General features: G+C 52.1%; 4 protein-coding genes across 4 annotated transcripts; 1 reads left to right on the top strand and 3 right to left on the bottom strand.

Moving 5' to 3' along the window:
• Positions 1–1,547: 1,547 nt before the first annotated feature.
• Positions 1,548–2,046, top strand: AA0111_g7726 (hypothetical protein; the record flags this gene model as incomplete). The annotated part of the gene is made up of 4 exons (XM_028654095.1): positions 1,548–1,616; positions 1,671–1,740; positions 1,802–1,875; positions 1,927–2,046. The coding sequence occupies 4 exons, from the start codon at positions 1,548–1,550 to the stop codon at positions 2,044–2,046; spliced, it is 333 nt and encodes a 110-aa protein (XP_028504669.1).
• Positions 2,047–2,762: 716 nt separating this feature from the next.
• Positions 2,763–3,386, bottom strand: AA0111_g7725 (hypothetical protein; the record flags this gene model as incomplete). The annotated part of the gene is made up of 1 exon (XM_028654094.1): positions 2,763–3,386. One exon carries the CDS (start codon positions 3,384–3,386, stop codon positions 2,763–2,765), a length of 624 nt encoding a protein of 207 aa, XP_028504672.1.
• Positions 3,387–3,511: 125 nt separating this feature from the next.
• AA0111_g7724 (hypothetical protein) lies at positions 3,512–4,552 on the bottom strand (the record flags this gene model as incomplete). The annotated part of the gene is made up of 1 exon (XM_028654093.1): positions 3,512–4,552. One exon carries the CDS (start codon positions 4,550–4,552, stop codon positions 3,512–3,514), a length of 1,041 nt encoding a protein of 346 aa, XP_028504671.1.
• Positions 4,553–5,097: 545 nt separating this feature from the next.
• AA0111_g7723 (Striatin) lies at positions 5,098–10,984 on the bottom strand (the record flags this gene model as incomplete). Its single annotated transcript, XM_028654092.1, has 6 exons — positions 5,098–5,224; positions 5,275–7,616; positions 8,349–8,593; positions 8,642–10,486; positions 10,541–10,825; positions 10,891–10,984. 6 exons carry the CDS (start codon positions 10,982–10,984, stop codon positions 5,098–5,100), a joined length of 4,938 nt encoding a protein of 1,645 aa, XP_028504674.1.
• Between the last annotated feature and the right edge of the window lie 1,479 nt (positions 10,985–12,463).

The following is a 12,463-nucleotide window of genomic DNA, read 5'->3' as shown; positions in this document are numbered from 1 at the left end:
GGTTAGACGAGAGATCTCGAAGTAAGGGCGGAAGCTACGGATAGGACGTTGGTGTGTGAGGAAAAGTCCTATGTAGTGGGGTTATCGGAGCTGCTCTAGCGGTTTCGCGTGGTGGTGACGTTGGTTAGCTTTAATTTGCCGCTCGAACGCCGGTGATAGGGTATCAGACAGGAATGCTTCACACAAACACACAGCGAGGTCTGACGTCCTTAAAAAGGTATCAGTAAACAACTAGGTCATTCTCCAAGCATCACTAAGCCGCCGCACGACTTGCAAAACATCTCCGGCACCAGTCAAAACCCTTGAAGCCCGCCGGAGGAGACCTTGCTAAAGCCGTACCCAGGGATGCGCGGACAACCCCACCATCACCATGCACTGCGCGTGGAACGGCTTCGTGCGCACTTGGCTGGAAGTCGATAGACTTTGAGGCTCTGAAACTCTGTTTGCTTTTCTACAATTGAGTTCCAAGCCCTCGGTCGTGTCGCATCACTGTCACAGCGCCCGAGGGAAGCTGCATCCCATGTACGGCTACCCCGCCGCGAGGCTCCCCGAGTCCGAACAATGTGTAAATTCTATTAGAGTATACACAAGCATCGGCACGTCTCAGTGTCTCGGGCTGGTACTTGGGTCTGTCAAATCCTCCGGCCCCTCTTTGAGTATACCGAGCGGACAGCACTGGTAAGCTAGTAGCTTTGGTGGGGCACGTCGTAATTGAAGACTGGCAACAGCCATGGCGTACTGGCCCCAGCAATGCTTTGCGAACGTGACGTGAAAGCACTGGCAAACGCGATGGATATGTGAGAATTTTGCCGTTGGCTATTTGGATCATCCCAGACCGTGATATGATGAGTGAACCGTCTTTGGCCGGTCCGATTACTCATACAGTCCCCAATATGCCGATGGGCGACACGCGACGGCATCTCAGTAGGCAGTCGAAGGGGACAGTTATCAACAGTGAAGCGCCAGGCTTACATATCCGCTGCAAGGCAGGGCCCAAAGAGGTAAGAGGAGGTTAGGACAAGCATGGCCTTTGTGGCGGCGGGACATCTCGCGGAAGAATTGTGCCTTCACTCCCAACAGTTGTATACAACGACAGGAGGTCCAGCATACCAGTCCTCAAGCGCACGTCATGCAGATGCAGTGAGTGGTATACTGTCATTGCCTTACTTGCCTCAACTGTCACGAGAGCGCAATGCCACCGAACGAGCATATTTTGCCCAACATGCAATGGCATGGAAATAGCCCAGTTGCTCCCATGAACACAGGATGCATTGAAACCACCAAAAAATTTCTTTTTCTACAGATTTGGATTCCAGCATTCCATCGTGCTCTTGTTTTGATGTTCTTCAGACAACGAGGAGGCAAAGCAGTTGCGCCACAGCTTGTCCAGCTGTGGCTGGTGTGGCGCTAGTAAGCGAGAACGCCCCACTGGACATGAAGCAATTCGTCTTTCTCTTTGGCAACGACGACTTCTCTGTACTAACGACAGCATCAACCCCGACCCAGACGTCCCCTTCATCCCCCCGAGGCCGCCCAAAAAATTCGCCATGTCTGCCGACAACAAGTCCCATCGCCTTTACGTCAAGGGCAAGCACATCAGCTACCAGCGCGGCAAGGTTTGTGCGCACCGAATTCGCGTATTGTGGCTACCGTTCTGACGAGAAGGATAGAGGAACACCAACCCCGGAACTTCTCTGCTCAAGCTTGAGGGCGTCGACGATGTCAAGGCAGCTCAGTGGTGTATGTCCGCCCTGATGTCGCTCCGACCACGAATTTTGATGAGCTAACACACGTTCAACAGACGCCGGCAAGAGGGTAGCCTACGTCTACCGCGCACAACGGGCGATCCAAGGCTCCAAGATCCGCGTCATCTGGGTATGAACGCCAGCTACTTTGTCGAACGAGCCAAATCTAACATGAAAACAGGGCAAGGTCACCCGCCCTCACGGCAACTCCGGTGTCGTCCGCGCCAAGTTCAAGAACAACCTCCCTCCCAAGTCCTTCGGTGCCTCCGTCCGCGTCATGCTTTACCCTTCTTCGATATAAGCTGTTCCGATACGATCTTTGGCGACGGGAACGAACGGTCGAAAAGCAATGGAGTGATGGATGATTAGGCGCAAATACCGGGCACGGAGCGAGAGAACAAACAGTAGTGTGGGAGACACCATGCACAGTCTCTCATACACGTAAATGTTCAGGCTGGTGCAACGGTGTCTTTTGGTTCCGAAAGTCCATAACAATGGCAAATTCAATCAAGATTCCTTCCAAGATCAATGATACTACGTTCAAAGTCATTGAGAGCATTGGCGTGATGTTGGGATTGTAGCGCGGCGACTTGGATGATACATTGGTGTGCTGCTAACTGAGTCGTGTAGATTCTCCTTCGCAACGTCCAACGCAAGCTCGACTCTATCTAACGGTCGCACAATCGCAACTCCACTCGTCAACGACTCGCCATATAATCATACTCAAGGTTCACAAGGAGCCTTATCACCAGCCCGATGAGACGGTCTATGCATTGCGCCTCTTAGACACGGTAAAGCTTGCTATTACTACACAATACAGTTACGTCAGAAGGACGGTCGAATTTCGATACTGTTTCTCTTGTGTTGTATTTGCGGGTGTAGTATTAATGCACCTCCATATCTAACCAGTCGCGGCTCAAACACATTGCTCATCCTACTCTTGTCATCTTCACCGGACGTTGCAACATCTGCGTTCCCATTCTACCTATACCCGGTTATCCTGGCCTACGATAACATCTAGTCAGAGTCGTCGCTAAACTGTTCTCCTTGATCCGTGTCAGGCAAGTCGTCGTCGTCGTCATCACTCTGCGCCCTCAGCATCCAACCAGGGCTAGAGAAGCAAAGCGCAGCTTGTGAGGTAGCCGTGCGAGGTGGAGTTGCCGCTGTTGCCAGTGGCGGAGGGCTCGAAACTGTGGGCGCATTACGAATGCTAACCCTAGCAAGAGCTGATAGAGAGATACCGCTGCAGCGATGACCCCCAACATCACCAAAGGAACTGAAAGAGCGTGCCGAGAAAGGTGGTGCGAAGCGAGGAGTGCTCATCATAGGTGTAGCCAGCTCAAGGCTTGACCGGCTAGGGAGCGACTTCGATGTCGCCTGCTGTTCGAACCCAGCAGTTTTTGTCGTTGCCCGTGGGTCAAGTGTGAAAGAACTGCTCTCTCTAATGCTTGGTGTAGGCATATCGGATAGAGAATAATCGTCTGCCTGCTCCGCCTTTTCATGAACAACTGGCATCTCGTCATTCCGGGCTTCCTCCGACTCATCTGCGTCGGTATCCGATCCATCTCCCTGCTGTCGAAGGCTGTGATGGAAATTGACACCAAAGATGCCAGCAACTTGTGGTTCCTCTTCATCTCCCATCGCGTTCAGCCAAGCTTCTGCTTGCTTGTAGTCGTCTTCCAGGTTGGAATCGCCATCAGATGCGATTGTGAACGAGTCCTTTGCAGCCACCTCGGCCGTGGGCGGGCTAACAAGGACATTGGTATTTACTCCATTGTCTCCATGAGCTCGAACTCTCTACTCGCAGCCTCAGTCTTGGTCATCATAAATTCTTCGCTGTAGGCATCCTTCGTAGCTGCCTTGCGCAATTGCCAAATATCGCAGCAGCTTTCGACGATCTCCATTACAGCGCGGCCGTCTTCGGCCATCCTCTTAAGAGGTTCAGGCGTGCCGCTGGGGATTGACGTTGACTTCGAGTAGTCGACTAGGAGCACAGTTTCAGGCTTGAAGTCCACCAGACAAAGTAAAGCACTCTCTTTGGTAACATTCCCATGCACAATCTTGTGGAAATGCAAGAAGGTGAGAGCAGACATGAGCCGTCGCAGGAGCTTCGAGGCGATTGTGAAGCGTAGGCGCGGATGTTGTTCCTTGATGTCCTTTTCTAGGGCAGCATATGGCTCCAATCCCTCATGTGTTTCGGTGATCACTGCCGGAATATGATTGATTTCAACTGACTGCAGGTAACGAACGAGAGATGCATCCACCTTGTTCTTTGCCAATTTCAGAAATTCAGCGTCGCGAAGACCTTGGCCGTTGTCGTTATGGTGGAAGAATTTCGCTGTTTCGATATTACCGGTAAAGCGCTCAAGAACCCGATACGTGTTGGTGGAAATCTGGTCAGGACGCTGCAGATATTGATCCCGTGCCCAGGTCTCGGGGCGATGGACGACTTCTTGTAGTTGAGGGCGTAACTCTAGAAGTTGATAATCTTGGATCGGATACAGGCCGCGTACAGTCTTCAGCATGAAGATCTCGATACGTAAACCGTTGATCAAAACGTGGTTGACTAGGTTTTGTCGCAGATGGACGGCCTGAGGTAACTGGCTCGACAGCTTTCGTGTACGGGGGGTGCTGAGTTGGATAGGCGCACCATTTACCTCCGCAATGGTCTCAGTAGCGGACTGCAAACGCCAGCTATCGCTCTTCCATACCGGTGCGAGGTTGAATTGATGAATCCCGACCCTACTACCAGGGAAATACACATCGCGCATCGATGGCGATGCGCTCTTGTTGTCGGCACGACCCATCGTGTAGCAATGTTGTCCCTGAATGGCACCAAGGAAAACATGGCAGCCATCTAAGGACCACTCGCCATCGGCCAGCTGAGTCCTTATGCGCGATTTTCTGTACGCCGTGCTGCGATTTGCATGGTGAGCTCTATGGTCATAGACCGTAACAATTCCAACAACGTTGTCGACAGAGAGTCCGTCAGAGATAGGCACATGTCCGACTTGGACACGTTCCTCCCCAAGTAGACCCGACATGGTCGCGGTCGGTGTATATAGCTAGGGCGGTGGTGACGGTGCGGTGTTAGAATGGCGCGAGAGTTGAGTTTCGGGAATGGTCGCGTGCTTGTTAATTACTGAGCAAAGTCGGCACGCACAATCATACTGTGGTGAAGGTTTGATTACCAGCAGGCAAGTGTGCAGCAGAATTGATCGAAAAGGCCCTTCTGCATGTGCGCTCGCGACGAAGTCTCTCACCCACGAGTTGAGACTGAGACATTCACATGTGACCCCGACAGCCCGCGAGCTACGACAAGATATTCAGAAGCCCAGTTGATCGGCGTGATTCACTTGTAAAACTTGGTCCGAGCTGTCATGAAATGATCGGTCCAGGTTTTCCTGTCTTGGATGTCGTACAGACCTAATAAATCTGGCTTGCCGTCTCGAGCATTGTTTGTAAGTGTGACAGTATATCTGGTAACCCGTTAGTTTTCTGAGACAGCTTGCGTCTACATCAAACCTACACGACTGAGCCCCTTGCTATTTGGTCAAGCATAGTAGCTTTCTGGAACTGGTGTGCGTCTACCGGAAGGAAGAATCCCATGTCGGCAATTGCGATAGGCGGGTCTGTTACCAGCACTTCATCTCCCTTGCTCTTCTTAACTCTTCCCCAGAAAAAGTAGTTATCTAGGAGCATGGCATGTACTGGAATCCAAGGTCCTTGACCCTTGAACTTTATCGCCATGCCGCCTTGATGCACGACGCGCCGGCTGGGGTCGTGTAGGTATAGTTGCGAAAGCGTACTGGTGTTTGTCCGAATACGTTTCTCCAAGTTCTGCACGTCTTCACGGCCTTGCGCTTCCTCTAACAAAGCCAGCGTCAACGTCTTGAGCCAAGTGACGGCCTGCAGAGCGCGTCTCAAGCGCATGACCTCACCACTCGCTGCCGGATCGCGGAGCGTTTCAGCGATGTTGATGAGACTTTCCAAGCTATCGACATAAGTCTGCAACTGTATAATGGGAAGCTCCAAATAGTCCTGCCAGTTCTTGCCAAAATAAGAGATACTGAGACCGAGCGTGTTGACATATGGTGAGAACTTCGGGTCCATGTTTTGAGTTGTACGGAGTGAGGAGGACGCATGCGGCATCTTACGGCAATACTCCCGATATAGCCGTTGACTTTTGTCAACCCAGACTTCGAAGATGTGCGGATTGCAGAGAGCACTACCATTGCCAGCAAGTTCTTGATCCATGGTGTGCAACAGACATTGTTGATGTAGTGTGGCAAGTTGTTCGCCAACAAGAATCGCATTCAGATGTTTTTCGATGATTGGCCATTGCCTTATGATATTGTCGTAGAACATCCGTTTGAGTCTTACCATGCGGTCGACGAATTTTCTCTCTGCGTCCACGAGTGATCTCCAGATGCTGTTCATTTCGATGTTATGCAGGAGTAATGATGTCGACTGTGCTTTAGGTTCATTCACATCAAACTCGACATTACCTAAAGCATTGTAAGAGGATCTGTGCCCAAGTGGCAGCGGCTTCCGTGACGATTGCCCTGTTGAATTGGGGCTCAACTGCGGAGTTTCATACACCGTGTAAGTCGATGCGGTTGACACTTTCGATAGGATGGATGGCGCATCAGAGGAAAATATACTATCATCAGAAGACACTGAACGCATTTTGGGCGTTGCGACAGGCTGCCCGCTCGGACGACGAGGAGGTAATGGGGGCGGTGCTTCTGAGTCGTTCGTTGCTTTGTCTCCACTGAACGATCGCAATGGCGCCGGAGTTAAAGAGTCGGTAGAATGGACCGGCAATGCAGAGGCATTCTCAGAACCCGTATGGCTTGGAGTCAGAGGACCAGTTCGACTCGGTAGTGCAGAAGGGTTTTCAGAACCCGTATGATTCGGAGTCAAACAAAGCGCTGTAGATGAGGTTTGAGGCATGAAGGAAAGTATGTCGCGCTCGAGAGTATCAAACAAATCTGCGTGATCATCTTTTGTGGCGACTTGAGATGATATCTCTGGTTCTGCTTCAGCTTCAGGCTCTGGGACACTAATCGTAGTCTTCCTTTCCTCTAACGATAGTGGGCGAAGGTCTATGGGATCAACGCTCCTATCTTTGTCGTTGCCCTGGGACATGCTTCCAAGAGCGGTCGAGTAGTCTTCTAAAACATCAGTATCTGAGCTCTCTTGTGCAATCGCTCCGTTGTTTGAAGACAGCGCCATTGCCATAGCCCTACGATAAGCCTTCGAGTTGACGACCTCGTCATCGAAAGTGAACTCGGTAGCTTTCGCGATAGAATCTGCGTCGAGATCTTTACCGTCCAGGCTTCGTTGACTAAATAGCGACTCTGGTACCTTCAAACGGGGGTGCGATTGGCGCAGAGTCCTTGACCGTTTTACAACCTGATCGAGTGTAACGCTGTTGTCTTCAACCAGCTTCTTAATGTCCACAATTGACTCCATTTGCAATCCTTGTATAAGGAGACTGAGCGCAGATTGCTGACCGCGGATCTGCGTGAGCAGCTCTTTGAACGTGTCTTCCTTCCAAAGAAACCTCGCTCGGTCCTTGAATTTCAGTTCGTCGTTCTCCGCTTTTATTCGCAGCTCTCTTACTTCCTCCTCGAGACATCCGTACACGACTCGACATCCCGTGAGCGCGCGATCGAACGTCTCGAGCAATTGGGGTTTCTCTCGTAATGCGTCATGTTGCAGGAGATTTTGGACTTGGGACAGGGACGCTGCGATGACCATAGACTCGGAGTATATGGCGGTAATAAGGACCGAGGCATCTTTGTACTTGGCGCGCAGGTCGTACAGGTCTTTTGCAGACTGTATGCTCTGCGGTAGAGCGACTAGCTATAGTGGTAGTGTGCGCATTAGCTTGATACACTGGGCAGAAGCTTGTCGACGCGCTTCGCGTGGGGAGGATCATACAACACCGACTACAGCGGACATCTCCATGTGTGCCTGAACAGACGAAGAACAGATCTAGCGCGAGCAGACGCAAAGCAACATTACAGAGGGTTGGGTTCACAAGGCATCCAGGGCTCAGAGAGTTCTGCTTAGGCCCCCTTGTTCGCGCCTTGCCGGAATTTGGGGGCGTGTTACGCGACGTAATGCACAGATCTCCCGCGGCAGAAACTCCGCACGTCATCACTGCATTCCTTTTCCCATATTACCTAGATCAGGTCCAACTACAACGCGTGTGTTCACATAGACAAGGATCAAGAATGGCAGCGATTGACTTGTTCGCTCATGCGTGTCTTCGCTGAGCCCGATCATCCCAATCGTATAATACAAAGCTGGGAAGTTAACATAAACACACCGCGCCAGCGAATGCACGCCCACCCATGAAGGCGCATCAAGAAGATAATGAGAGATTACCATGGTCCGCCATCAGAAGATATCCATCAATCATGCCTTTCCTTTGCCCATCTCGATCAAACTACGTGTCCATATACACACGCTCAAATCAGGGGGTATGTCCAGCTAAAAATGCCAATAGTTCACGCGAAACGGCGGAGGCTCGGAAATGCGAGGAGAAGTCGTAGCTACTATCGGCTCTGCAAGATACTACCTTGCGAATACCTTGACTATGCCGTCGCCGCCTGCTGAGACGACGAGACGACCATCCTGGCTCCAGACAACGCTGCACACACCTTCACCGCGCATGATGCGGTGTGCGGTGATTTCTTGCGTGCATATGCGCTTGTCAAGTGACCAGAATCGGATAGAGGCGTCATGTCCAGCAGATACGGCTTCTCGGCCGTCCTTGCTGAGCGATAACGAAGAAATAGCTGCAGGGTGTGCAAGCATGCTATATGTACATTGTCCTGTTCGTGGTCAGCAAAGGTCAAATTTATCGTCTTGGGAAAACATACCAGAGTTGGCATCGAAGAACCTGATGAGATGGTCTTCGTGCCCACTGATTATAACACCCTCCAGGCCGCCGTTAGCAGAGCCAGTCGGGCCATGTATGCCTTCCTCGTCTGAACCGCCTCGGCCAGCCTCCTGTGACGCGCTTTCGAGATACTGCGAGCTTGTCACAACTGATGTGATACCAGTCGCTGGGGTTCCATCGTAAGATTCGTTACTGGCCATACCGATCAGCTCCTCGCCGGTCCTCGTGTCATACACCAAGATTGATGCGTCAGAGAAGGAGACAACAAAGTTCTCTCCAGTGGGGGAAAGCGGGCTGATGCACGTAGGCGAAGGGTGCGTATCACGCTCGATGGTATGTATTAACATGTAATGGAATGGTGTCGTGGTAGCGATGCTGGGCTGCGGTGAAGATGGGTGGTTCGATCCAGATGTGACCGAGTGTCTCCGGCTGCCTCCAACACCACGACGAGAGTTTGTCTGCGGTGAGACCAGTTGAGGCGGCGCACTTACAGCCCAGATCTTGATAGTACCGTCTGCAGATCCGGAAGCGAGTATGACACGGTCTGGTCCTCCGTACTTGCTGCTATCGGAGCCGAACAGATTAGCACAGGTGGTAGGGAGAACGCATACGGTCCAGACGGCATCGGTGTGCCCTTCAAGGGTGGCCTTTGGGTCAACTCGGCCTCGTTCCCATACGCGGATCGTGGCATCCTGACCACCCGAAAATATCCAGCCATCGCCAGAGACCCTTCCTCCGGTGGCAAAATGAGCAGAAGCAGGGCAGGCTGCTAAAGACGTAACGGTACCTTCATGACCCCGATGTGACCAGAATGGCTGAATGTCTAGATCATTGTTCATGCTGTGCTGGTTTGCATAACTTGCGGGTATCATCCATCTTTTGATCATGCCGTCATCTCCCGCTGTGCAAATCTCTGGCTCACTAGGGCTGCCACCACCAGTGAAAATGACTGATCGTACCACATCGAGATGGCCGCGAAGTGCAAATCGGACTTTGAAACTTTGCGGATCAGTCTTCGCTGCTTGCTGGGCTACTGCTTGTTGAGCTTTCTGATCATTACTCAGTCGTCTGACGTGGTCTTTGCTGGCCCTCTTTACAGGGCGTGGTGGCGATTTTGCTGGGATGCTATTCGCCGATGGAAATTCTTCGGTGTCTGGCCGTCTGGGTGGGCCCTCCTGAGCTGTCTCCGATGCGGGGTCGAAAATCCAATCATCTGTCTCTTTCTCCTGGTTGGCAGCCTGGCTTGGATCCGAAGCGTTCTCCTCAGCAATTGGTATTTGGCGTCCTTCGCTATCGAACGCATGTGTCACCTTTTCGACCTGCTCTTCGGGTACCGACGAATAATGCTGCTGATTCTGGGGCTGACGTTGCTGTGCAAGAAGTTCCTGAGCCATACTAGCGTTCTGCGCAAGGGGTTGTTGCTGTGAGGGTTCTCGTGTCATCTGTGGCGCGTGGTGGATTTGATGCTGGTTGGCTAAGCTTTGAAGTTCAGAAGGGACTGGCACGTTCGGAGGCTGGTGAGTAGGCATGGACGTGCCTGGTATGGTGGGGAGTTGTGACTGCAGCCTCTGGCGGTGTTGTTGTAGATAGATATCTTCCATCGAGGCCTCGCCGTGGTTCAAGTAGCCGTTGCCATTAGCAAGCGGCTGTAGGTTCTGTTGTTGTTGCGAGGCTTGCGGGGGCGGAGTAAGGAGGTATGTGATTTCTTCGACGCATTTGGTAAGGTAGAGCTTGGATTTCTCTCTGAGGTTCTCGCGGTCGGCTTCTGCGCGGTCAAAGAAATCCGAGTCAACGTCGAGGAAGGAGTTGTGCTTCTTGTTTTGGGCTTCGCCAAGTTAGCATAAGTCTAGATCATGGCCTGGCAGTATGGTATACGCACGTTTAGTGGGATTTACGCCACCCTTCTTGCCCTTGAGATCCTTCTTGTCATCTGCTCCGGCCTCAGAGTCGCCTCCTGCTGCCTCGCTCTTCTTCTTTCTTTCGTTGGTAAGTGCCTGCTCCAGCATCCGAATATGCTTGTTTAGCTGGTCATTCAGCTTCTTCGCGCTCCGCACCTCGCCCTCCTGTTTCGCGATCTTGGCCTTCATCTCGGCGCGCTCGATGTCCCATGCATTGCGTGCTCGTTCATGGTTGTGCCATTCCAGCTGTAGAAATCGCATAACACCTGTGATCGTGTCAGCCTGCCAGTCTCCCCGCCATGTACACGGCAGATCCAGGGGAACTGCATACCCTGCAATGTGTACTCTGTCCCCGCGGGCGCATTGCCATCACCCCCTCCATTGGCACCGCCGCCGTTCATGGCCGAAGGCGACTGCCAGGCCATGACAGACGTATGTTAAGGTCTCGTCGCGGCGATGTTGCGTCTTAGTGAGTCTTTACTGAGCGTGGGCATGCGGCGTCGGGGGTCGGCAACAGCGCGGTCGACGTGTCGGGATCTGGCTCCAGAGCTCGGACCCCAGGGCACTGGACAGATGACGAGGCGCGGGTAGTGAGTGAAGCTGTGAGGAGATGGGCAGTGAGGATTATGCGCACGCGCAATAGCAGGTCTCGTCACGGCTGCGGCAACATCCACATATGTCGTCGCACAAGGGATGCCGTAGCGCCGAAGCGGGACCCTGCCAAAGATGGCGCACGGACCCAGTATCACCACAGGCTGCGGGAGGAGCGAGCGAGCTGCTCACTGTGTTACCACCACAGCTTTTGTGGTAGAAGCCCGGAAACACCCAAAGTATACTGTAACAACGTATCAATATCTCATGTCATCGCTGGTATTATATCCCCGAAGCAAGCGTGGCCGGGATTTCCACATTGAATCCCAGAGCATTCCATCAAGGGCTCGCAATGCCATCCGATATATCATCAGTACTGACAAGTAATGCCTGGACAGGGAGCTCTTCTACGACTTCTTTGCTGTAAGTGTTCACATTCAATTGTTTCTCCACCCATACATCTCCTCTTCTTCACTCATGTTGTTACGTCACTGCACAAGCTATGAGCATTCCAGTGGGAGTAAAGAGGACTTGCTAGCACTCGAACAAGCTTCCATCGTCTGAAGGCTGATTCCTTTCGTATCTCCAGTTGGAAGATGTACGCTTTGTTTAGTCTTCTTTGTCATCGTCCAAGGGTGGTAGCTAATGACTGCCGCATCCGGCGACACTGTGCCACCTGGTTGCTTGTCAAGTCGTCGAACTGAACACTAACGATTATAATAGTCCTGGCTCCTGCTGTAGCCACCTTCCGATCTGCTGTAGCCGCACATGCTTCCTTGTATCGAAAAGTAGCTGCCGGTAGCTGCTTGTCTGCTTGAGTGGACGACTGTTCACTGGGCGACTCAAAATGGTATTGTATTCGCAACTCATCGTTCCTCCTGTCTGACGATTTACCCTGTCCCAAGCTTCGTGCTTGTCAGTCTTTCCTGGTCATTTTTCTGATCTGGTCATGCCAGAATCACGATTCGCACACCTGCACCGGCCACCATGTCGCGGTAGGATCTACAAAAAAAAGAATTCGGAACATCACGCCTCTGTCGAATTAGATTGACTTGCGTTTCACAGTATGACGAACGATTCGTTTACACACGGTATCACGGTTGAAGACGGGGCTGGTGCCTTACCTCCAACATGCCAAGTGGAGCCTTCCCGATTGGTACATAGGCGTTGGACGCTACAACCTTGTCACAACATTGGAACCTCTTCCCAGCAAGACTTTACCAATTCACCCCACCTACCGCCAAACACCACCACTTCGAATCCTTCTCGAACCCCGGGCATCACGGTCGCGCACCTCTATTGATACGATCGAC

Source organism: Alternaria arborescens, assembly GCF_004154835.1.
Source record: "Alternaria arborescens strain FERA 675 chromosome Unknown contig_18, whole genome shotgun sequence".
Classification (NCBI taxonomy): Eukaryota; Fungi; Ascomycota; class Dothideomycetes; order Pleosporales; family Pleosporaceae; genus Alternaria; species Alternaria arborescens.
The sequence above is the reverse complement of the archived record's forward strand: the minus strand, read 5'-3'. Positions and strand labels throughout refer to the sequence as shown.